Source organism: Camelus bactrianus, chromosome 4, assembly GCF_048773025.1.
Source record: "Camelus bactrianus isolate YW-2024 breed Bactrian camel chromosome 4, ASM4877302v1, whole genome shotgun sequence".
In the NCBI taxonomy this organism is placed as follows: Eukaryota; Metazoa; Chordata; class Mammalia; order Artiodactyla; family Camelidae; genus Camelus; species Camelus bactrianus.
The window spans coordinates 21,419,640-21,447,141 of record NC_133542.1 but is presented as its reverse complement, the minus strand read 5'-3'; the positions used below and the strand labels follow the sequence as shown (position 1 = coordinate 21,447,141).

The 27,502-nt window shown below is 40.6% G+C and overlaps 1 protein-coding gene across 21 annotated transcripts in view; it reads right to left on the bottom strand.

Annotated features, from left to right (window-relative positions):
• BNC2 (basonuclin zinc finger protein 2) overlaps positions 1-27,502 on the bottom strand; it is a 410,419-nt gene that overhangs the window by 125,110 nt on the left and 257,807 nt on the right. For all 21 annotated transcript variants that reach the window (XM_074361530.1, XM_074361531.1, XM_074361532.1 and 18 more), the window contains one exon: positions 5,191-5,426. In XM_074361530.1, coding sequence (XP_074217631.1) covers positions 5,191-5,426 — 236 coding nt within the window. The remainder of the gene's footprint in view (positions 1-5,190; positions 5,427-27,502) is intronic.

Sequence of the window (27,502 nt, the reverse complement as noted above, 5' to 3'; positions counted from 1 at the left end):
AGAATTATCATCTCAGGCCTCCTCTGCCCTGCAAACCACACCATTTTTGATGCTACAAGACTCATATATTACATTCTGGAAATACAGTTTGGGAGTCTTAAGAAAAAAAACCCAGAAAACATCCAAACACTGCCCATAAAGTCAAAGACCCAAGAATGAATCAAGTTTCAAAACTTCCTCCCTCCAATATCTGGTAAGAACTATTATGCGCCAGGCTGCGTGCTGGGAGCTGGGTTACAGTTATGAACAAGGGATAAGTGGTTCTTATCCTCAGGAAGTTCATCGTGCATCAACGGTGCCAGTAACAGTCCTGGGGTCATGGGAAAGTCACTTGACCTCTTTGAGCTTCCACAACTACAAATGTTCATTCACTACAGTGTCTACAAGAGGACGGTAAAAGAAAGAGGATTCAAAGAAGATACGTGTGTGAACTTGCGCCGCAAAGGGCTGTTTAAATCCAAGTGTTTGCTTAATATTGACGTTTTCTACCACATGGATACCACAAAACACTTATTTTGCACAGCGCGCTAGCTAGGGCATGTGGGAGCTTCTGCTTCTCTCCTTACTGCCCTCAGTGGCCCAGCTGCTGTTAAAGCATTTGGTCCCCAGGACACCTCAAGAAAGACTAAGGATCCTTGGACCAGCTGAAGTCACTGCATGTTCCATGAGTTCCTTAGTGAAACATCAAGCTACACCAAGTTATACAGGTGTTTTTACCTGTTCATTTAACATATTTATTGAGTACCCTGCCTGGTGGCACTCCCTAGCTAGGAAGCCAGAAAAAAAAAATTCAGTTGACTTAATTGACTGATTTTAAATTGGATTAGACCTTGAGGGATACAGAATCCTGAGACAGAGCCACAAGAGAAAAGACATATACTGGTTAAGCTGGACGGAAAAGATCTCTGTGAAAAAGTGGGACTGAAGTACAAGGCGTCACCCAGGCAGAGGTGAGCAGGGGAGTCCAGACAGAAGAATCTGTACATGCAGACACTCCAAGCTTGTGCTCAGGGATGGAAGACCTCTGATGAGCTTAACAGGAAGAGGCTACCAAGTGGGAAAGGCTGGTGGAAGCTCCCTGTCTCCTCTCACAAACCACTCACTCTAGACCTTCTCAGAGCCTTTATCATGCTACTGTTATTGTGAGGCTCTAAGAATCCAGAGTGCAGATCCTCCAGACCCTCAAGCCAGACCTCTGGGAGACAGGTGCACTCAGGGTACCCTGGGCAAGGTTCTTCTAAAGTGTTGACTGTTCTATTAGTTCTGACTGTTTCAAGACACAGATGATTTGAAATGTGCATCACTACTTGTCATCTCACAAGGCTGCTGACACCGCGGCTAATTATTCAGAGCATCGGATACGGCTCCCTGAATCCTGGCAGGACTTATTTGCAAGGGAGGAGATTTCCACAGATGGGCTGGTGCATGAGCCCAGGCAAGTTGGCTACACGCTTCAACTGCAAAGAGACTGTGTGAAAACATGATTTTTAAATGATTAAATTCAACAAGGATAGTCACCTGTATTCTTAAATCCGAGGTCAAAGACGGGGCAAAGGGGGAAAGAACAAGACCCTGCTTGTATTCATTGTCAATAAATGTACCGTGAAATACAGACATGAAATAAGAATTAGTCTTCAGCAGCAGAAAAAATATCTTATGTTCCTTCATAGTTCACTTTTTAGGATCAAGTTGCCTATTTCTTCCTTTTTCTGTTTTGTGGGAAAATGCCTAAAATTTACTTCACTTTTCCGGTACTTTCTGAATGAACACTTTAATTGGTATTACATGGGACAATACTGGGTTCTTTACCTTTAAAGACACTGTCTGGATTCTTAAGTCACTGAAGTCCACGATATGCTCTACATTTTATACCCAGCTGCTAGCTTACGAATCACATAGATAATCGTACAAGTGAAAAGGAATTTTTTATGGGAACAGTACAGGATTCTTGACAATTATTGCTAGTCTTTTAAATAAATCTGTGGCACTACTATCATCTCTCTCTTAATAACCTCTTCCCACACACTCGCAAATGATAGTTTGGAATGGTCAGTTCCTCTTTTCTGCCCATTCAAAAATTCTAACTCAGATCAGACACTGCTATTCTTCCACAGTCAAAAAAAAACTATTTCTGAAACCAGAATGAGCTGTGTTTATACATAAGGGATGTAGGTTTGGGCCCCGAGAGAGTTAAATTAATATCCTGGCTTCACCAGTTCAACTTACTGTACATCTTCATTTGCCCAGGAACACAATCTATAGCCAACTGCTAACCAAGTCAATATGTGGTAAGACTAACAGCCACCCTAACTTGCCTTGATAATTATTCTCCTTTAACTGACATAATATTCAATATACTGTTGTTGAGAGCAATAATGCTAAAATTGATGCCTTGAGGGCTACAAGACAATTGAGTTTCAGCCAGATAAAATGACTTGTACACTAATAGTGCATTATAGGGTTCCACAACCTTTGGACGCGCATTTCATAGTCTACCTGTACAAAAATGTTACATATAATTATATTCAAAGCCATTTGTGCATACCTTATCATTACTATATATAATTTTAAAAATATTGGCCAATAATCAAGTAACATTGCTTAGTAGAAAAAAAAGTTTATTTCATTGTCTAGCTCTTAGTTTGGTTTTTATTTTTTTAAACAAAACAAGCATTTTCTCACTAGTGTTAACAGTATTGTGTCCTTCAACCTATTGCTTTTTTTCCTAAACCAAGAATTTTCGCAGGAAACAAGCAGATGATAAATGCTGAATGACAAAATGCATCATTTAAATAAAATCTATATTTCATCAATCCTATCAATAAAACAAGGCAGAAACTAAACCTAGTGTTCCTAGAATGTAAAAATCACCCATGATTTTCTCAAAATGTCAATTTTAGACGCTGAGTGGAAAAAGCAGATTATATTAAATTTGAGATTTTGTCAAAACCTCTATCAATGAAAAGTAGTTATAATTTAAGTATCACAATAAATGACAGTGCTCTTTATATGCAGCAATTCACCCCAAAAGAGGAGACCATAAATATTAGTTTGCAGTTTTGTTGAATTTTCTTCTCAAATTTAATCTCTTGTAATTTTTTGTCTTTAAATCCTGAGCCCTCAATCAAAATGAAATACGGAGTACATTTTCTACACTTGCCTTAGAGTTATGTTGAAATGCAGAGAAGAAAACATCTAAGTAATAATTTCAAGTAAAACAAAGAACAGGCGCTGTTCAAGACAAAACATTAGGGCACCACACAGCAACCAGTAGGTTCTGTATGGACTGCCCTCAAAATGCTACCAAACTGGGTTGTTACGGTGGTGAATGATCAGTTATGTACACATCTATGTCTCTTTCAACAGAAAGAGACCATGCACATGCTCCAGATACCTCGGGCAAAAATACACACGTAGAACTGAAATACGGCACTGACGACAGAACTCAGCCTCACACTGGAGGCAGTGAAGGTACCAGATCGGGGCATATGACTCTAAGTTTTGAATGAAGGAAAGAGTGCTTAGCCAAGCTGACAGTTCCATTCAAAAATCTGCAAGAGGTTTGTTCCTTCCTGCAGGGTGAAATCCACCCCAAACGGACATTAATCATCATGTGTGGAAACAACTGTAGAAAGACATGGCACTGCGTGTATCTCCAGGCCGGCATAAGCGGGGATTGTGAAATGGGTTCCATGCTTTGTTCTTCCCGGCTCCTTCCTCCTGGACCCTGTGCCCCTACAGGTCCCCTGACCACCCAGGACTTAACTTTCTGCTCACCCCAGTGAAATGTCCCCGTCCTGAGGCAAGTGAGATAATGCTTATGAAAGTCTTCTATAAACTGAAAACGTAACATATAATTATCCCTGTTATCAGCAACATCTCATCTTCTGAGGGCCCAATTTCCTGTGCCTTCCAAGTTGACATCTCACTAAGAAATGATTCCACACTAACGAAGGCAGTCATGGGAGCAGACAGGTGATCCTACCCTCTCCCTCTCCCTCCACTCCGCATCCCTCGTCCGCTCACCCACCCTGCTAACCCCTGGAGGTGCTACACAGGAGAACGACAGGAATGTGTGGTGTGTTTATGCCAGGTTAAAGCCAGGGCGAGACTCGACTCCCTCCCCCAACTCATCACATACCAAGTTGGCAGCCTCACACACAACACAGGGCGGTTCAGGGAAGCAACAACACTGGCAGAGCCAAAACCGATCTTTTTTGAAAGGATCAATTCTCCTGGTATTATTCCCCATAAGAAATTTCAAAACATCACTGCAGATTCTACCTTCTCCAACTGTGATCTCCTTTGGCAGGAGGGAGTATTTCTTCATCGTCCAGTGTAGTCTTTTTGGATCCTGGGGTCTCCCAACATGCTGTTTTCAACATTTACCCTTCAAGGGTCACAGGAAGACAGATGGCCATAAAAACATTTCAGAGGCAAAGTACACAATGCAAAACGACTCACAACGTACGGCGAAAAAATGTCAGAAAAGATGAGGTTGAGAGCATGGGGAATGGAGGCTGCTGGCCTCTGAAAACATCTCAAGACCCTTACCAGACCGGAAGTGCCCCAGACACATGGAAGGGGCTCAAGCTGGATGGGCAGGTGCTGTGAAGGCCAAATCTACAACCAGGTCTGCATGTTTTGGAACCTGGGGGTTTACTGGTTATAAAAGCAGGGACTTTGCAGGGGTGACAGTTCGTCCTTTGACTTGGATGAAGAAGCAATAAATGGTTAGGGTACACAGAAAAGAAGACACCAAGCCTACAAAGTAGGCGCGAGAACGAGCCCTCCTAAACCCAGATGCAGTGTTGTCTCAGATTTTCACACACCCCTCATCCACCCTCAAGCCCTCCCTTTTAGTAGGGCTGCGATAAAGCTTGTTGGAGAAGCCAGGAGGCCCACATTGTAGGGAGAGGGAGTTGAATTCAAAAGAATGCAAACAAAGCAACCCTAGGCAACCGGCCACTTATTCCTTTCCTGACCACTGAGGCCGGGTGCTGGCCCGCTGGCACACGGCACCTTCCTTCCAATTCCCTGACGCGCCTGCCGAAAGGACCATTTTAATCAGAAAAGGGTGTGCGTGCCTGGGCCTCCGAGGGATGGGAAGGAGGTCAGGTTTGCCAAAGGCTCCCACCCCTGCCCTCCTCCAGCTGGCCCCAGCCACCGGCGTCAACGTCCTTCCCCTACCTGAAGGATGTACCCCCGGACGTAGTCCCGCAGCGTCCAGCCCAGGCCGTGCAGGATGTGCAGCACCTCCTCCTGCTTCAGGACACTGAAGAGCCGGTCCAGCAGGATCTTCAGCCGCACGGGCACCGCCTGGGTCCCGTAGAGCATCAGGCTGCTGATGTCGAACACCACGTTGGACTGCACGATCTCCACTTGCGTGGGGTGGTACAGGTGCTGCGTGCTGAGCTTATCCAAGGCTGTGGAGGCCACACCAGAGGTCCGGAGGCGGGTGGGAACGAAGAGAGAAAAGGAGAGAACAGAGACAAGGGAAGGAGACACACGTTACAGGGAGTTCTCCAGGCTCCATTTCTACAGCTGGGTCTTAACCACAGATGTTTAAGCGAGACGGTGCAATGTAAATAGTTCTCTTCCCATCTCCTCCCTGTTGTACACTGTTGTTTTTTTTTTTGTTTTTTTTTTTTAAGATTTGGTGTTTATAAATTGCAGATGACAGCAAATACAAAACACATTCAGCTTTCAGGATGAGAGCCGCTGAGGAGGTTTCTAAATGACTGTGGCTGGTGCTAAAACCCTGACTAATTAATTTGCTAATTGAACTATGGCTCAACCCAAGTTAACCACGGTGTCCCCCTCCCTGCACCAAAAGGACAAGCAAATAAACAAGCGTGGGCTCAACCAACATCACTTTTCTGAGTAAGATTCGCCCCTTAGGATACCTGAAGGGTTTACAGAGGAAGGGGAGAGTGTCCTTTGGACCCCAGGGGTAAAAGCCCTAATTTAGAGGGAATAGGAAAGCAGACGTCTGGGTGGAGGACTAGTCATTTACCTCAAGCTCAATTAGGTAAGGGGAATTACCCTAAGACTTAGCTCATCTAATTTCCCCTCCGGCTGTTCACCTATTAGTTTCATGGTTGCTGGCATGTTCTCTAAAAGTTACTCAGGAGAAACCAACAAGAAAAGAAGTTCAAGTCATAATGAGTTACTTCACTAGCAGCTCTGATAAGGGTTTAGTATGCGGTGGAAGTGGGGGAAAAAGGACTAAAATCAAAATATGAGAATTTCTATGTATTTTAGCCATGACATCTCAGCACAGAAAACCGAGGATGACCATTCTCAGAGTAAGTATTTTTAGTGAAACTAATATTTCAACAATTAGGCCTTTTTCTCTTCAAATCTAAGAAATCCCATCTCTCCCCTATTAGATAGGAGAACCAAGATAAGGTCATACATTCTAGTCCTCATCCTTATCTGAGTTCCTGGGAAACCTACTGCACATAACGTGATTACATTTTCCCTCAGTTTCTCTAACGTGAACAATTCAGGTCACAGAGTCTCATCTACAGGGCTCAAAGACACGCTGCCAAGATTAATGAGATAATGAATGAGAGGTGCTTTGGACTCCTGAAGAGAACACAAACTGTCAGAATTATACACATATGACCTTCTGGAGATAAACAGATAAATACGTGAGCCTGAAAGATGGTTGTCTCATCTCGTGAGTCGGGGAAATGGGTTATCAGACAGCATTCACCAGGCTCAAATCACAGCTCTACCCGAGAGTCCCCAAGATTTCTGCAAATTCTAAGCCACTGCCTGGACTTTCTCAACCACTCTTCCCAACACCTTCTCCCCTAACAGTATAGGCTACTGTAGGTGTGCACTCTGAGCAGCTCTGATTTTAACATGCCAGTATTTCTGCATATTAATGCAGGTATTTAAAAGGGCACACACAATTTTTAGTATTTCAAATGTATTTTTTCAGGGCTCCTCCTCCACTCCCGTTTCCTCCTGACTTGTGGTCACTGGAGAGTTCATGTACTCTTGATAAATTGCTTTCTTACATCCACAGTGTAAAGGCCCTTATCATTTTACCCGCTGGCTTCATTCAACACATTTCCTCCCAGGAATACTTTGTCAAAGAGTTCAGGTTTCCTCATACTTCATTTCTTGCAGCTGATTTGTCTGATCTTTCCTATTCTAGTGGTTAAGTCAACTTTGAATAAATAGCTTTAAAAATTAATTTAACGTTTGGGAAAGATAAGGGATTCACAAGCCTAGGGACTGAAGTCTTCTCTCACTCCACAGGGCATTTCAACTGCAAAAATGCAGGAAAGGGATTACTATCCCTGTTCTCCTTCAAGTACAGCTTAACTACCCAGCCCTCTGAGGTGCGGCTGTTCTGCTTACAGAATCCGGGGTCCAGGTCCAGGGGAATCTGTTCCTCCTCCATCTCTCTTTATCAACCCTCCTGGCCCACATCAAACACTTCACAAAATACACTGCTACAGCCACAAGAGGCAGAATCGGGAGGGATGGGGAGACGGAAAGTAAAATGACACCAAATCCTTTTATCCATGTGTTTGGCACCTCACATCAAGTACACACAGGTGTGTGTACCAAAGTCTTCAAGAGCCAGGTGGAAAGCTGTCACCCACTCCTTCCTATTCCTTCAAAATGGCTGGTAGTTTTAAAAGACGAGGACTAAACTGTTGAGGGTACAGAGACACAAAGAAGTTGTTCAGAGAATTGGAAGAGCACAGGTGGAATGGGGAAGGCAAAAATATTTCCCTAGATATGCATGTGAAAACCTCAGTGAGTCAGCATATTAAAAGACATCACTGATTTTTTTTTCAAAAGCATGTCATATGTCAAGAAGTAGGAATACTGTTGTAAGCCACATAAACGTACCGTGGAGGTCAACAAGTTTTCCTGTAAAGGATCACACTGTGAATATTTTAGGTTTATGGGCTGTACCTTCTGTTTTACAACTACTCACCTCTCCTATTATAGAGGGAAAACAGATTAAACTACTGGGCGTGTCTGTGTTGCAATAAAACTTTACTTACACAAATAGGTACCTGGCCACGTTGGGCTCTGATACGGAAGATGAAAGGGCAGGTCAAATAGGTAAAGAAAGTCAATAGTAGATAAGGAAAAAGTCCCAAGAGTGTGCTTTAAGAAGCAGTTACCGAGATGAGCCACAGAGGAAAGCTCGAAAAATTAACCTGCCCAGCCTGCAGATGTCAACTGCAAATTTCAGCATAAACACATCATCAAGGATTATGCTCCATCAAATTTCTTCAGTGAATCAAAATTTCCTGCTTTATGATTGCTGGAACATAGTGAGTCGCCAAGTTTTCAACAGCTATTGGGGATATCTTCTTGGTGGGCAAAGGGTTAAGTACTGATTCTTCGAGTGTCATAAAAATAGTAAACTGAAAACTGGACTTCAGCCTAATGCCATGGTCTTCCTGACTGACTGTGGGGAATCAAGTCTGGATCTCAGTTGGGTTAGGAACACAAGTTGGGCTAACAGGAATGAAAGAAAGGTTGGGCAAAAACTTGTTCAGCAGGACAGAGTAGGAAACGATGGCCACCCACCTTCATGAGCTATGGGCCCAACCAGCTGCAAAAATGGCCCTATATCAGTGGTACTGCTGAAATTCCATCTTCAAATGAGATCTTAACCAGGAATTTGCTATAAAAATACATGAAAGTGAAGCTACTTCTGGTGACTCTAGAGTGAGCATGAATTTGAGAACCTCCCACCATGACTTACTCTCTTCTTCCCTTCCCCTGTTTACGCACTTCAGTGGGATCCCTAGAGCTCACAGAAACAGTCTGAAAAAGCACTGTTCCATACAATTAGACAATATCAACTGCCTTGCCTGCTGTGCATCCCCTTCATTCTGGTAACAGAGACTGGATTTCCTTTTGGGGAAGCACTCTTCCCTACACACAGGACTCTTTATTTCACAGAACAGAATATTCCTGAAGCTGGGCCTGGAAAACCAGTACATCCCAGTTCCTTGGCCACAACAAATGGTTTAAGAATGGGCAAATGGCCTAAGTCTGAACAGTGAGAGTGAATCCAGGCTTTAAGTTACAACTACTGAGAAGTTCTTCCCTCTCCTTGAAATCTGTCACTGGCAAATATGCTTGGGAATGAGAATTGCATAGAAGACAGCTGGGCCGCGAGATGGCCTGGGAAGACTGAGGTCTGACAATACCGTTTGATCCAGAAGACACAGACATGGCAGTGCTTGAGGGTGGTCCTATCCCCGGAATTTTCAGTTACACAAGCCAACAAAGTTTCTCTCTCTCGCTCGCTCTCTTTTTATGTCTGCTTGAAGTAGGATTCTGTCATTTGTATCTAAAACAGCCTTGACTAAGACCACCACCTTTTGGGGTACTCCTCCAGCTGGATAACATACAATTTCAAAGTAGCTGTCAGTGCTTCAACGGAAGGTATGTTAGTTCCAAGCTAAATGCGATTCACAATTTCTCCAATGACTGGAACAAGGATACCCTTAACAATTTGTCTCATACAAATTTGCAAAGGTGATGGACACCATCAACAATATTAATAAATAAAAATAATTGTCGTATAGGAGGTAGTAAAGGAAATGACCATTTAAGTACTAACTAAATGTCAGATATCATTCTAAGGAATTACAATGATGTTTAATCCTTTAAAAAATTCAAAGGACAAGGAACAACTATTACTGCCTATTCAGAGATGACAGGCTCCTTGAGGTTCAGTACCTGGCCAACGTCACTTAATTATTTCTCCCAAGAAATTCTGTTTCCACCACATGTTCAGGTAAACAGTCAATAAGCAACTCTGGAAACGTGCAAGTCTTCATCAATGTTGGAAGCCCCTAACTCCTAGCAATCTGGGCTTCCTGCCCATCACTCTGCTGAAGCAAGCATTTCAAAGGTCACCATCACCTGCCTTACCACGAAATCCAATCGCTTTTCCCCTTCATTATTCTCCACAATCACGCCAGAGCAGCTGACCTTATTGATCACACTCCTCCTCAGATGCTCTTCTCCTTCATTCATGCATACATTCATTTATTCACTGGCACTTAACAGCTTATCAGGCAGGCGCTGCATGCAGATGCACAAGTAATTTATGCTGAAAAAGAGATCTGATAAAGAACTGCAGGACACAGAAGAGGGGGCAGCTCTGCCGGGAAGGCCTCCTCTTCTAAGAGACCCAGAATTCGGCAAGCGAGAAAGGAGGAGGGCAATCTAGGTAGGTGGAACTAGGGCAGGGGTTCTCCAACACTGTGCCCATCAAAACCAGCTGAAGGGCTTGTTAAAACACAGATTAGATCGCTGGGCCACCGGCCCTCGAAGTTTCTGATTCACTGGGTAGGGGTGGGGACCGAGGACCGGCATTTCTGACAAGTCTTCACAAGAGGCTGGTGCTGCTGGCCCGCGACCACACTTTGAGAACCACTGAACTGACGGGGTGTGTGTAAGAGAACTGAATATTGGAGGAATGTGTCAGACTTGCAGCAAGAGTTGAAGATCAATACAAAAACGCCAGATGGGCAGTCTATAAGAAACCTTAATACCAAAGGCCAAAAGCTCTGGAAAGGTTATAACAGAATTTTATTTGTGGGATACAGAAAATATTAAATCTTTTATAAGATGAAAATGACTTATAAATTTAGATGTCAAACTCTGACGGGAGTCCAGAAGTTTATTTAAAGCAACAGTTGTCAGCTTGGGGCACATGGCCACAGAGCCATGATCCCTACAGAAAGGGGGCAAGAGAGAGATAGATGGTCCCATTTCATTTCAAAAATTATCACAGATGATGCTGACGAACCCCCGGACATATGCCACACTGAAAACCACAGAGATAGTTGTGGGCAGGGATGGCCTAGACTTAACTGAACAGAGTAGGAAATTTTGCAATACTCCACTGGGAGATGCCTTAACTCAGTGGACTTCAAATAATGATAGGCCTAAACCTGGGGTATGCAAAGGCCTTTCTCAGATAGGCAGACACAAGGACTCGATTTCCAGATTCCGAAATCCCCTACTCTTTCCTAAAACTGATCCACTTGAGAACAGGCCGGCTAGTCGCGAGGATTACCCATCCCCATTTCTCCTTTGAAAAGTGCACCCTTCCTCCTTTACCAAATAAAGGCACCCTCTGACTTGGCTTAGACTGTGCACTGGCCCAGGGTGGAAAGCTCTCTCGGGTGCCAGATAACGGCCAATTTGAATTGCTTTGTGAAGCCTCGTTTAATAAAAGCACCAAGAATCTGGAAAAGGGCCCTCTTTCTCTGACTACACACATCCAAAGAAAAGGGTAGTTAGAACCTGGTATCTGAATCTACACTAGAATATCTGAAATTCGGACACAAGGTAAAATGGGGCAACAGTCGTGCACTCGCCTTGTGCGTTCCTGCCTATTTTCATAACGGCTCCCTCTTTAGGCGGTATCACCTGTGACAGCAAAGCAGACATGTCCAATACTGAAAATGGCTTCCCCTCCATTCTTTCCAATTATTCCTGATACTTTTCTGTACGAGGTATCATCACCTACGAAGAAAAGCCCCAGAGCACATGTGATGCCTAACCTTTTAAACTCAGTTTGAGTATTTGCCCAGACCTATGTAATTTCTAAGATACACTGCATAAAACCTATCAATAGGAATTTTGCATTATTTCTTTCGGAGACTATGTTTATCATTTAATAAGGTAGTTACAACCCATCTAATCAAATACTCTCAAAATATTTATTTTGGTTAGGATTAATTATCATTTTCATCTTATAAACTTTTGAATATTTTCCACATTCTGTTCATAAAAATAAAATTAAAATAGATTGTGATCTAAATGCAGTCCATCTAAATGCCAAAGCATTTAATTTTTAGCAGTACATACCTTCTCCTTTCATTAAATACATTAAACAGTTTGACCATGAGATCTAGCAAAATTAAAGTTTTTTGTAAAATATGACTATTACTTACTTTGTTCCTAAAATTCAACACGAGATTGTGGTATGTACAGGGAACGACGTTATCACAGTAATACCATGACTTGTAACATATTCCTCATTTTATAAAAAGCTTAACTTACACATTACAATGCATCATTACTACTTACTAACTGTTTTAGTAATCCATCCTTATGAAATGCAGTCCATAATTTATTGTTGTTTTTATAAAGTTTCTCAAAATGCATATTAGCACATTTATTTGAATTGACACATGGGTTCATTTTTTTTAATGATAATTAAGTCTGATTTGGTAGCCTGATTTGACCGTGATCACTGGATGGAAATTTTTATTAAGACTGCTAAATCTGCAGTCATAAAAGTATCTCTTTCAAAAAAAGATACATTGCAGAAGTTGTCTGAACAACTAATACAGTATTTTTATTTTCTCAATTTTTCCTTAGTATATGAAAACAAAAGATACACCTCTGAATGAAAAACTAAGAGCTAAATTTATAAATAGGCATTTGATACATCTTGTTAATGACTATAACAACATCTGGGTAATAAGGTGCATGATCTCCATTTCTTTCCTTTTAACAGAACTAATTGATCACTGTGTAATTGTTGCACATAATCTGAAATGATTTCTAAGAACCGAATGATGATGCGATAAAGTTCCGAGTCTCACCTATTCATGTGAACAGGTGTCCAAGCACTTACATCTGTAAAAATTGAAAAAATGGGCAAAGAATGGATAGAGTACATTTTCTCTTTCTCACAGTAAGTACTATGCATTTACTGACACGTTAACTAATCTGGGAAGAAAAAAATCTATAGCCCCATCCATTTTATTGACTGATGTATTTCTAACAAAGATCCACTTTATGTTTAATTATGAAAATCTGTAATATTTATATTGCTTTGTTCTTACTCCTCTTGATGATCAAAATTAAACCATAAAATTTCCACTTACTTTATTTTCTTAATTTTCCTTGCAGACATGTGTGATAAGTTGAATGATAAGGGACTTTCCAGTGAACATGATTTCATCTGTGGTAATATTATGGGGACAGTGCACTGGAAACAAGAGTTAAGGAGAAAAAATAATGACTCAGAACAGTGATTTAAAGTTACCAGTGTTTAAAGAGTACTTGTGGTCCTCCAGATTGAGAATAGAGCTTCTAGGGCCAGACTCCAAGGGTTTAAATTCTAGCTCTGCCACTGACCTGCTCTATGACCTTGGCTAGTTACTCGGCATAGGATGGTTCTTTGTTTTCAAAACTCTCTTGGGGCAGGCAAGCCAATAGCCTGAGGACCACTACCTTAATTCAAAGAGAAAGAAAAGGAGAACAAAGAATCAAGAGGAAGCTAACAACAACAGGGAAGAAAACAGATGCTTGGAGTGAAGATGAAGCAGGGTTACAGGATGACTGAGATTTGCTAGTCTTGGGGATTTGGCGGGGAAGTCAACTGAGATGTAGGGGAACCATCAGGATTCCAGAGCAGCTGCCTCTCTAGCTGCCCACATGTGATGCTCTGCCTCGAGGAATCCAGCTACTCCTACACTCTGCAGGCGATCCCTAACCTATAAATTGAGCTCTACCCCAGCCCGGGGCCCTCAGTTACTAACTTGTACTTGACCCCTACTCCTGTGAAAGGTAAAACAAAGAAACTAGGCCACCAGAACGCTTGAAATCAAACTTTTGTTGTGATTTTTTTGATTGTATGTATCATAGATGCTCACTGAAAAAAAAAAAAAATTCAAGAAAAACAACACAACCGTCCACAGTCCCACCACCCAAAGGCAACTCCTGGCTACATGCTGATGTAGCTGCATCTCCTTTTCTTCATCCATAATTCTATACAGCTGAGGTCACGCTATAGTTACAAATTTCTGTCCTGTTTTTTCTCTCACTGAACTTTATATAGCATGAACATTCAAAATTTTCCCTGACTACTTAGAGCCCATAAATTTTCCCACTGCAGTTCCCCCAGATCAATCCCTCCTCCGGCCTAACCTCTTTCTGCCCTCTTTAGTATAGGCTTTTAAGACTTTCCTAAGTCCCCTACTGCAACAGACAACTGGTGGTCTGGTCTGCCTCCATTCTTTCTGGCTTAAGACAGTTCTCAGGTCAGTCTTCTCCAAAGACTGCTTAGAATATCTCTTTTCTGCTTAAAAGTCTCCAGTAATGCCCCAGCCCTACCCTCCCATATGCCAAATCCTTCACCTGGGTCAGAGGACCTTGGACCCAGGACTCTCCAGCCTAATAACTCTCTGACATGGGCTCTCTGTTCCAACCAAAGAGAGCTTCTCACTGCCTTTTCAACAAAACTACTGAAGAAAGCAGCCATTAAAAAATATATATATATATATACCTTTACACACAATGTTACACCCCAGGTGTGACATGAGAACACAATTTAATCAGGGAGGGATGGGGTGTCCCAGGCAAAGTCAGTTCTGCTGGGATGTGACCAAAGAGGAGCAGCACATGATGAGGCTGGAGAGACAAGCAGGGTTCCATTCGCTGAGCTATATTTTTCAGATTTTTTAATTTTCGATGCGGTTCCTTAAGGGCCTTTCCTCTTTCTTTGTTTACCTTTAAACTATCTTTTCTTTTCAGCTGCAATTCAAGTTCTATTTTCTTTCTCTGTGAAACTTGGAGGGGGACCCCTCATCCAAGAGCAAACTGTCTCAACCATGGTGGTACCTACGTGTACCCATCACATACATCCCAACCATATGTTGTTCATTTACTGGGTCGCTTCTGGGCCTATTCTATCCTAAGAGCTTCAGCAACCATATCTGAAGGGTAATCAGTCAAGGGTGTTCAGCCCTCATACTGCTGAGTGGACGAAGAAAGTTAGTGTACAAAGAACAGGAAAAGGCCATGGTGGGTTTGCACTGAAAGGCTACATGTGTGACTTGAATCCTTGATCTCACCCATGCCTCTTTCTTAGCCCTCTCCTTTGCTCTTTACATTACTCTAGAGAACAGTGGGGGTAGATAATGTGGCAGGAAGTGAGATGGGGTTGCCAGCTGGGCAGGAACTGACTACAGTTGCCTAATTTATTCCCTTTCCTACCACTTCCAGCATTATTTGGGGGCATCCAATGGCTTCCTAGGTGGAAACAGTATGAAATCTAGTGGTGTTAAAGAAAACACCCTAGTATCAGGGTGCAGAGACCAGATTATGATGAATAGACATTATGAAAATCATAGTACAGATCACTAGATTTGTGATCCAGGTGCTAGACTTATGGTCTCCCAGCTGTAGGAAAAGGTATAGCGGAGCCAGCCCTCCATATTCATGGGTGCTCATCAATGGATCCAACCAACCGCAGATGGAAAATATTCACGAAAAATGATTCCATTAAGTTCCAAAAAGCAAAGCTTGAATCTGCCAGATAGTAGTTGCTACAACTACTTACCCAGCATTTACACTATATTTACAATTATTTACATTGCATTTACATTGTATAAGTAATCTAGAGATGATTATAATACATGGAGGATGTGGGAGGACATTCATAGGTTATATGCATATACGACAGCCCTTTATATAACGGACTTGAGCATCCATGGATTTTGGTACTCATGCAGATCCTGGAACCAACCCCCCGCAGATACCAAAGGACAACTGTACAGACTTTTTTTGCAAAGGGGCAAGAGAGCAGTCAACACAGTAGGATGGTAACAATAGCATCTACAAAGAAAAGATGATTTTCCATTTGTAAAAGGCCTGGAGGAAAAGAAAAAAGCAAACAGATAAATTAACCTCTTTTGAGTATGCAGAATTTTACTGGGAAAAAGCAAAGGGTTAAACCGCACAATAACAGATACTAGTTAGAAAAAGAAAAAAAAATTCATACAATAAGAGCTTCTTAAACTGTGAATTAGGTTACTGAGGGAACATAATTTACCCGGATTTCTTTAAAATGCTAGAAACAGAAGCTTAAACTGGCAGTTTTCTGACTATAAAACAAAGGAGAAATTGAGGCCTGGATATAATTTCAATCAACTCTCTGACAGGATCTACAGTTTTCCAAAGGAAAGTGGTGGCTAAGCCACAAGACCCCAAAAAGACACATAAGTCAGTGTGAAGAAAATTCATTTCTGTCAAGAACAGAATCACCGTAAGGACAACAGCTGGAATTTTTGTGGTTCATTAATGTAAGTGTGTAATGTAAATGTAAAATACGTATAAAATGTAATGCAAAATATGTAATAAATGTGAAGAAATACATACTTTTAATGACACTGCTAACTTAAAGAACAAAGTAATGTCCTTTATAAAATTCAGTTTTCAAATGTGTAAAATAGTGCTGGCGGTGTGTGAGGAGTGGTTATAAAAGAACTTGCATCTATCAAATGAAATGTGAATAACTATTTTTTTATTTCGATTTTTAATAACAGGAATTACTCCCCAAACCTTCAAATAAATTAAAATAAATGTAAACCTGTAATTCTACAGACTTCACTTCCAATATTTTCTGTGAAGGTCACAGAAATAAGAACATATTCAGATACCTTTTTTTTCTTAATGTAGGAGTATAAAAGTGCTTTTCACTGATCCTAGAAAATTGGCTCTCAGTGATAGTTTATAGTTCTTAGTTTTCCACAACTTTTTTTTTTTAACATAACTTTCTTTAAAAGCCAAATTCAAGTGACTTAGGTGGTTTTCACGGGAATATGCTAGAACATTTCAGGCCCTGATGTCCGGTGGACCCATCTAAGAGCTGTTCAGGCATGCTGGTGTGAAGCTTATAGCCATTCAATAAAATAAAACTGAGCAAAGTGGAATGATTTTTTCAAAGCCACCTACTTCGCAGAGTAAAACAATTAAAAATTTGTATGAAAACGGTCTGAAAGGCAACCTTTTATTTCACTAACTTCCAGTTCTGTCTTGGATATTTTTAAATTTTTAAATGCTAATTTGAAGCAATTTTACAAGTTAAAAAAAAAAAAATTAAAGAAGCCTTATTCTTTCTTTTTGGGAGAAAGCCAAGTAAGGCCAAAACTGCAAAGCTAATTGTTTCGAGAACTCCATGTCTCCTGCCTCAACCCCCCTTAGGATTCCGAATTAGAACAGCACCAAGTGGTCAGCTTTTAGGAGCTCTGGGTCCTAGAATACGATTTTAATTTCTAATAGGTTAACATTTCAGTGTGTCTTTAAAGGGCTGTTTTATGGAATTCTTTCCACGATTACTTTAAGAGTCGAATAAAAACAGTTAGTGACAGGATTTTATTAGGGCAATTTCTGGGGTCAGATTTTTAAGTTTTGATTACTTATAAACAGAATATTGTTCCCTTTCCTACTTCAAATAACCAGACCATAACCTCTGAATTTATGAGGGTGGGTGGCTCTTCATTCTTTCTAATACGACCAATCATTTCCAATTACACCCCACTTTATAATATGCACACCATACCCAATATAATGACATGTCATTTCAATGTAGCCAGCCCATGAACTTCTACAGCTTTAATGGGATTTTGCGTATTTCGAATTTCATCATAAAGGGGCCCTTTGGAATCATTATAACATCAATCCTTTCCCATTATAAGACTCAGGTCTCTTACTAGGCAAGAGCATCAGGGCACAAGGCAAAGGCTTAACCTACCCGAAGACTGTAAGCCAGATCGTAATAAAAGCTGCAGCACTTGGGGAGAGCATTAATAAATGGCAATGATGACATATTAAAAACTTTTTAGTGAATGAAAGCATCGATCAGGAAGGCAGACGATGACTGTTACTAAGAGAAAAAGTCCTTATGCCTTGAAGTAATATTTAGATTTGCATGTTTCATTCACTACTTTGGGGGGAAAGAACTAAGTAATTGGGAGCAAATTAAGTACAAAGTAACTCATGCTCCGTTTAAGTCACAACTTTCCAACTCTAACTGTCAAGGCTGAATTAATCAGGATATTTAATACCAAGGCAAGAGAAGGCTTGCTTTTAGAATACTTTTAAGGGAAGAAGAAAAGCAATGACACGGAGCTGAAAGAGTTGATCCCCAAGTCTGGTGATAAAAACTGTCAGCCCATATGTGTGAAAGGCTTTCTTTGTTCTTAAACAAATAGTGTGTCAGTGTTTTTAAGTTAAAATTAAAAAAGACAAAAAAACAAAAAACAACAAAAAACCACCTGAGTTTCCATAAACCTTGATTACATTACTACACCTTATATGCCTTATGTGAATGGTCCTTGATTTTTCCGTGTCCCTTAATACATGAGGGATATGTGTACGAATACTCATATGGTCCATTAGGAATGGGATCCTTACCTGTAAAAAGGGAAAGGGGACAGAAGTTGTTCCAAGGAGCCCCCCGTCCTGTGGATTTTCATCACTCCCTAGTTGATGTGTGGCTTTGAGAGCACGTGGATATGCACCCACCGCACCCACAATGAGGCCAGGGTAGAATCCGAGCTCCACTTGAGACTACATAGGTAATGTTTCAGACTGATTGGCACTTCCCCCCTGTGGCCTTATGCATAATAAAGCCTTCACAACAGACTGGAAATCATTAAAGCCTGGCTGAGGCACACATAAAAGCGGACTGTCATCGCTGGGTTCTTCAGAAGCTCGCTCTCCTGGCTACGAGATTAAACAGGTCCCTGCTTTACTTCTCCTCCTCCTTCCATTGGCCAACTTTTGGGCACACGTCTCTCCTCTCCTAAAGCCACTCCGTCAGAAGGTGGTAAGGGGAAAGAGAAAACGCAGTCTGCAAACTCGACAGTAAGGCCAGGAAGAGACTGAGTAAACAATCTCCCCGCTGAAGCCAGGTTTGGGGACTGTTTTTATTACTGCTGCTGTTCCAGCCAATCTCTAGTCGCCAAGGCCAACTGAAAGTCGACCACACAAACCTTGCTTCACTTAATTCACAGATCAATGAATTAAATGTACACTAACTACAAAACATACCCCTTTAAAAGTAACTACTGAAATATGCTACCTGAACGGACCACGTGAGTCCTTTTACACAATGAACAAAAAGTGAATTCTTCCCTAATCCCGATTTATTAACTCTAAAGACTTAAATTTTCTTGAAGCAGCATCTATCTGTATAAGAATTTTACTATGAAAACATTGTAAACACAAGGCATATTTATTTTTGATAGAACATATGCTTTAAACTCTATCTCATTAGTGAAGAAGTATTTCAAAACAGAGAGAGCAGTGACACAAAAAGCAAGCATCTGGTAGGAAATACCTAAAAGAAAGAAATGATTATATTCAGTCTTTTTTTTTTTTAAATGAACGTCACTTTTGTGTCACAAGTACTTTTCCTGCTCTCTCCCAGTAAGTCAGCCTGAAATCTCATTCTAAATCTATAATCAATCTCCCCCCCCCACTGTAATCCCTTAAAACTCTGGCCTATCACACACACTTTTGACACTGATGTGTGTTTTCTTCTGGATTGCTGGATTTGCTTAATGCATATATCAAGTATCAAACTGCTTTGCATCCGTGACTGGCGGGATAAAAGACCTCTATATAAAGATTTGCTCATTGAAAAAAAAAAAAAAAGGCTAAGAAGGCAGTCTTGGGAAAAGTCTAAAGTAACCAATTTTTAAAATGCTTGAGTAGAAAATGTGAAGGACTAAAGCAATGCTTGCCGGCTTTTCCACTAATATAATCGATGTATGGCTGAGCAGAGGGAGGCCTTAAAAGTTACCATCCTGTTCTCTACTACTTGACACATATGAGTTATCAACAAGGCTAAATAGCTTCCAGTTTCAGCCACTTGCAAAATGAAACTATTTGATCCCATCACAAATACTTCATGGAGCCCAAAAGTCTCCTGAAATGATGTGAACACAAAGAAACCGAGGAGGGTACTGGTTAGCTCTCTGAACCCTGGTTACCAATTTGATGATGGTGATGACTCTCAATTCTCATTGGAAGACAAGTTCCATTAATCAGGACCAAAGGGCACAATAAAAAATTCCAAACTTTAAAATGCAGCAGTTTTTCCTTTGGATATTTTACTGTACTTAAAAACTGGTCATAGAAAACACTTGCCAAGTTCATTTAGTCTCTGACTGAGGCACACATATGTGATCTCCTAATTTACAGCTTGCACATACAGATGTTCACACTTAGTAAAAGGGTTTCTTAATAGCTTTTTTTTTAATTAAAAGTGTGTTGATAATAGGTGTTTTAAACATATCCAAACAACACAGCTGAACTGACAAATGCCTGTCTTCACGTCTCACATTGTGGCAGGATTTTATGAGAGAAACGATTATGATTCCGTCGCGTGTCTATAGGATGAATGCTACTCCCCAAACCTCCGAATGAAATCTTTCATTAATTTTGTTCTCTATGATCTGTTTCCAAGTAGAAAATGTTAGATTGCTGCTAGGTGTATGTAGCCGAAAGCAGAGCCACACAACCGTTGCTGGCTGCCTGTATTTTTTTTTTTCCCTTTTGCAAAACTTTGAACCCCATCCAGCTTTGACATACTGCCTCTTCAGTTAATAACGATCAAGTTTCCCCTTGTCTCCTGTCTACTTTTCTTTGAGGCAACTGCGCACTCAGCATCCCGAGATAATAACACACATCTATAAGATAAAAGCAATGGCATTAATGTAATTGTCTGCCTCTCTCTCTTTAGCCTAATCTTTTTTTTTCCTTCAGTTTTGACTGCCTGTGTGACACCTGTTTTTGTCTCCTCTGATCCTACGACAGGTTTTCCGCTGACAAGGTTTTTGCCTGACAGAGATTCTGCAGACAAGAACATAATAAAATATGAAGAACTGCTTGTCAGAGTTTCTGCCAATGCTCACATGAAATGAAGAAAAAAAATTGACTTTTTTTTTTTTATAAGAGGACTTGTGATGGTCGCTTTTGGCCTCTCAGGAAAAAGACCTCTCTGGCCAATTTCTCCAAGCCAAACAGGTGTTTTCCTTTATGTGAGAGGTTGATTTGTTTTTTAATTTCTACTCATAGTGGAGAACACGAACAGCCAAAAGGAGGGAGGATTTTTTGCCGGCAAAGGAATATTGAAGAACTACTAAATAAAAGTGAGAGAGATGTCACACGAGACCCTATTTCCTGAATAAAATAAAGATGCTCCCATCTGTTAATGATCACACAAATTTAAATTCTCTAAAATTTATTTCTTGGTTAGGCTACTAAAACCTCCCTCCTACCTTTCCCTTGTTTTGTTGTCTGAAGACAGAGGGAAACAGCAAAGATGAAAAAAGAGTGAGCGCTGGAAAAGAAAAATACAGAAACAGTGACTGAAGACAGGGTGGTTGCAGGTTGTGCTTACTATTTAAAATGGGAAGAGGTGGCCGGAAAAGAAACTGGCAATTAGGAACCAGAGAATTTCAGATACACTTGGGAGGAGTTCCCATAAGCCTTTGTTCCACATGCTCTCCCCACCGACCGTGAGAGATGCTGCGGTAGCTACCAGCACCCAGAGATGAAGACGTCCCAAGCGAGTGGAGGGGTATTACAGAAATCACCCTTCTGGTCCCAGTGAAGTGTGCTGAGAGTATACAGAAGGGAATACTTTATCGCTACTGGTGGGAGGAGATCCCGCTTCCCAGATGACCAGGGCAGAGCAAAGAGCAGACGTGAGATGGATGGTGCAGCAGGTGTGCAAGCAGGAAGGACTGGGAAAGAGCTTACAGTGCTGAGTGAAGGGAGCACAGGAGCCCGGATTCAGGTTTTTAGGATTTTCACACCAATCTTAACTACTCTATCAGCAAACCAGTTTAACCTAAGCTTCAGTCCTCCAAATGCATTATCTCACATTGAGGATCTAGGACAGCCACGTCTAATAGGAATACAATTCAAGTCACATATGTCATTTTAATTTCTCTAATCTCATTTTAAAGAAAAGAACAGTGAAACTAATTTTTATAACAATAGTTACCCCAATATCTCAAAAATTTTACCAACATGTAGACAATATAAGAAAAATTCTCTGTGAGATATTTTACCTTTTTTTAAGCTTACATCTCTAAAATTCAGTGTGCACTTTCCCAACATATCTCAGTTGGGACTAAACACATCTCAAGTACTCAAATTCATAATCACGGCTTCCCTACTGGACAGCCAGGTCTAGGATTGCCTGAGTCATCCTTTGGCCAATTGAACTTAGAGCCCAACAGAACTGTCCTTTCAGTAAAATGGGTTTACACTTGTTTTTGTAGTCTCACTTAACCATACAAGCAGGCTAGGAGACCTAGAAGGCCAAAGTAGGGATTTCCCTGTGTATCAAGGACTAGCTCCAAGGAGAGAGGGACCTTACTACTGGGCCGCTTAACAGACATTGCTTACAAGTCTATCCAGTTGTGGCAATAACTCCTTAAAACTTTCTAGACAGTGTTTTGGCTGTACATTCACTAATGACAGATTAACTCAAGCTTCTAAAGAGTTACAAACTTCTACCCTCCCAGAAGACAAAACCTGGTAAGAAGTGACTTGCACAAACAAGAGTTTACGTCTCCCAGGATACAAGTCAGAATTTCTCTGAAATACCATAGTTATCTCACCCAGTGAGTCTACTCTTCAAATGGGGGAGGAGTAGAGTGGGGTATGGTGGGGGGATGTCCCACGCTTAGAGGAAGTCATCACTGTGACACAACAGAAGAAGGAAGAGTGGTTGAGAGCACTGCTGAGGGGTCCTGGGTCCTTACGACCCAGTAGCATCTCCTCACTACCTGAACAGTGCATCTTGAGTAAAACGAGAAGAGCTAAGGATGTTTCATTTATAACCCCTTCAATTTGTGTTCTGCTTAACCTGGTGAACTCCAGTTAATTAAGATGTTCCTATAAACAATTAAGCTTCCTGTAGGATCGTTAGCAAGATATAAAAATTTATGATGTAATAAAGTGCAATAAAATGATAAAGTGGTTAGCCCATCAAAGCACTTCACATGCAAGAGTGCAGGTGTGAAAATAGGCAAAAGTAGACTTAACCCTGACTAAAATTCATCTACCTCTGTTGTTTTTGACTTTCAACAGATAAGTATTCCTACAATTCATTTCAATTGATGTGCACGTCTTAGAACATGACTTTTGGAAAAAAAAAAAAGCTTCAGACTTCTATTCAAATAAGGGCTCACGTGACATTTTAGAGGAAATGGAAGGTATGACACTAAACTGAATTTGCTGGGAAAAACAAGATCACCTAGGGAACACTTGGCCCCATCGCCAAAGGACCTGGTGATCTCACTCCAGCACTGGGCACTGAAGAAAACCTTCATGAGGCTCTAGGTATTATCATTAATATTAAATCCACTTTTTCATTTAATCCTCTTCACATCTTGACTGTGATATTCAGGTAGATTCCTATTATTATGAGTTTACAGAGAAAAGAACTTTTGAGCTCACTAACTGGAGACTGAGATGGGATTTGACCACTGGCCTCAACACACCCAACTTTTAACCACTTAAACTGATAAAATATATCTGTCATGTCCTCAAGGTTGAAGTTTTATTTCTGTAAGAACTAAGAAATAAGAACTAACACTCATTAAGTAGATTATCTCATTTAATGACAGAACGAATCCTACAAACTAGGCAATGTCATTACCCACATTTCACGGATGAGAATGCAGAGTTTACGTAACCTGGCCAAGGTCCTACCAATAGCAGGAGGTAGAGCCAGGACGGGCACCTACACAGAGCTGCACTCCTAGGTACGTCTCTATCTTACCTCCCATCTGTGGACCTGAAGCTTCTTCATACCCTGAGGCTCCAGCTCTGCAGGTTTCAATGGCAAGATGCTCCCTACAAAGTCCTAAGCAGTGGACCGGCACTGGATTTACCAGACCCACCTTGCGTTCCATCTGAGTAAGATGGAGCAAGAAAAAAACACAGTAACAAAACTTGGGAGTTAATAGGCTGAGAATCTAGGACTTTGAAGAGGAAGTGCTGTTTCTGCTGGGATTTAAAAAAAAAAAAAAATTAGGGAGTTCAAAGCACCATCCCAAAGGTGGGCAGGCTGAGAAACAAATCACAATAAGCAGCTCAGGGACACAATAAGGACATAGTTAAGGACATTAATCAAGCAGCAAACCTTCATGTTTGTGAGGATGTCCTCCCTGTACAGCTCTTATCAGCTATGATCAGGGAGGAAAGGAGAGAAGCAGAGGAGGGCATGGTGCCCTCAGGTCAAGCCAAGGCGGCCCCTTGTGCCAGGCAGGAAAACGGCCTTGTGTTTGCTCTCTGAAATAAAAATAAGTGGGGAGATGTTCAAGGACTTTGTCCATGGAAAGACCAGGATCCAGCTGCCCCACCAGAGCTCAGAAGCAGCTAAAAGCCAGTGTCCCTAACTAAGAGAGAATTTTGCAGCTAGACAAGCCACGTTTCAGCATCATGACCTGGAAGAACTAAATCTTCTAGAAACACAAATTCTTTTAAGCAGATACTCCATTAGTTGCCATATTTTCCAAACCAGGGCACCAGAGGAAGAAGCCTGGAGGTTTCTAGTCACGTGTTTCCAAGCAGAGCCCTGGGAGCATGACCATCTACATCTTCCCAAAGGATCAGCTTCTCACTTTGCCGCGTCGAAGCCTGCATTTATCCCCCTCTGTGCTAAGGTCTGAAGCTAGTACCTTTTTCACACTTTTCAACTAATCCCCAATACCCCTCTGCAACAATTCCCTCCGAAAGCAAAATTCACTCTTGTTGGGACAATCTCCAGGTCGGTAAAAGGGAGGCTGGTGCTTTCCTGCAGGTTAATATCTGTGCGCACTATTTTCTTTTGTCAGAGGATACTCTGTTTTATTCACCTTCCTCTCTTAATCTTGACAAATTTACAAATGATCTTATAGAAACTGCTGCTGCATTACTCAAAATAAGCATGATGTGACAGGAATGTCACCCTTCACTGCTTATGACGGAAGACTTCTATTGGGGTGGGAAGCGGAAAGACTAGTGAAGAAAAGAGAATGGAAAAGGAAAGATTCCTACTTAATTATACACTGGCCCTTGGACTCAAGTCAGGGAGAACATTACAGTTACCAGTTGCGGATGAACTACTTTCACAGATGTTTAGACAATTCGTAAAAAGAGCACAGACTGGGACAAATAACAAAGACATGTGACTCTTTCATGGGATAAAATAAAAAATTACTGGTTTTGATCCACCCTGCTTAAAATCCTTGTAAAGTAGCAGGCAGCCAACGCATCTGAGGAATCTGTATACAGAATACTGAGATCTCATGATTCTAAATGTAGGATGAACATAATCAAAAGGTTTTTGATTATAGAATGCTCAGAACCAATGGCTCCGATTTAGGACTTAATTATGCAAATTAAGCCTAACTAGGGTTTTCTTTTAAGGTGCATGCTAGCCAGATTTAGCAAATAAAAATACAGGACCACTCAGCTAAATTTGCAAGCTACATGTTTATACTAGAAAATTATTCGCTGTTTACCTGAAATTCAAATTTAACGGGATGTCCTATATTTTCTATTTGGGTGAGTGTCTATAAATACCCCTGTTCCAATAATACATGTCAAGCAAAGAGCTGGGAATTCAAATTTAAAGATGCCGAGAAAAGAAAAGAAGAAAAAAAAAAAAACAAAGAAAAATTACTTCCAGTGAATTACAAAAAAGAAAGGCTTGAAATTAATGGATTATATGAATATTAAGTCTTACAGGACATTAAACCATAAAGCTGGTTGGTATATGACACTAAATTAACTTTATACGGCTCACCATTTCTGTGGCACAGAACTGAAGAACCAAGGGATACCTGGCACAGTACTTTCCATAGGACGTATGTTTAATAAATATCTATTCACTGATGATCCAGATGATACAGGCCCAGCCTGTTCATTTTACATTTTAAAAAATCTTAATAGTTTGAATACTGGCAGGAAAGTAGCTGGCTTGATGAGCAAGTAATTCAAGTACTTAAGGGCTAAGTATTCTATAAAGAAAATAATTTGTACCAAGAAAGCTACTGTGGGCTTCATTAAGCTATGTAATATATTTTTTATTCATCAAGCCTCATATTCTGGCTAAATGCTTACTAGACATAGCAAGAAATAGGGGATTTTTTTTTAAAGGTAGTGTGAACAAAATGGGCTTTGTCAGAAGTAAAAATGACTGATGAAGCAAAGAGAAAAATTCTAAATAAATTACCTTTCTAAAATCAGCCCACCTCTTTCAGCAAATCAAATATACCTCATCATGAAAAAAATAATAATTTTCTAGTACTCTTAGATTACCATTCAATGCGTCCTAAAATCTTTGAACAGTTTACTTTTTAAAACTTTTACTGCTTTATTTATATTAAATGGTTTAGAAATAAAGTCATCATCTAGACTACAGACTAATACTAATTTGCAAATAATAAATGATAAAAATGGGACAGCGAGTACCTTACACCCTTACGCCCCACCTCGAGTATTTCAAAGTCAGTAAAGTCTGATTAGTAACACTCGTCACTAGAAGAAGGTTACTCAGAGGAGAATGAGTAGGAAGCACCCTTCCTCCCGTCTCCCTACCCACCACTCTACCCCTGGGTATATCCCAGTAATTCTTTCTCCTTTGTAAGACTATGTAAATTCTTTGGCTGAAGCTCCAATTCTGTGAATGGCAGAATTACTATACTAGTATGGGGGGGAAGGGTCAAAATGTCAGCAAATGAATTTCTACCAACACCAACATTTATGTCACCAGTAAAGAAGCCCACTGCTGCTCTTACGCTGATATCTTATTTAGGCACTGTTGAACCAAGAAAAATCAAACTTGCAGGAAATGTGGTTTTTAAAAAAATTTTTTCCAGATTCACTCTGATAATTTTAGGCAAATGAAGGAAAAGCATAGAAAAAATGCAAACCAAAGAAGGAAAAAAAAATAAACTTGTTAAGTGAATTAAGGGGCAGTATGCTGGAGTCCTTCAACCAAAGATTGTGAAAAATGACAAAATTAGAAACTGTGGGTCATTATACACTGTCAGTATAGACAACCTGTACCCCAAAAAGTTTTTTAAAATAATTTTAAATTCAATAAAGCCTTGTTTTCATTATCAAAGTGCAAGAGCTGAAATTCATTAAAGGGGAAAAAGAGCAGGAAATCCTTTATTAATTCAGTGGGAAATACCTATTGGTAGTCAAGGAATCGTTTTGGGGTTTTCTTCCCTTTAACTCAATGGTGCTAAGATTTCAAGAAGTAACTGATGAATAGCACCTCAGCTCAGTGAGTAATTTCAAAGCTCAGGTGTTACAGTATGATCAATTAAATACTTAACTCCTTTTCATTTTTTAAAACATTTTTCTCAAGATTTTTGTAAAGCAACTAATGTCAACAATTCAAGTAGGTTTACAAAGCAACCTAAGGCTATGAAGTGAGTGCTGAGTGTAAGTATGTATGTATATATGTGTATGAATAATATATAATGACCCATGAAATTCAACATCTTATGAAGAAACTGAAGCTGCTGGTAACAAAGGAGACAGGAAGACATTTACTCAAAAGAGGCCAACACATTTCTAAAAATTCATCTTTTTTGTAGATAACACTTGGTTTGGCATTTAGTTCTTTTTTAGAAGCAAATACTAATTTTTTTTACAGTATAATAGCAGGTGG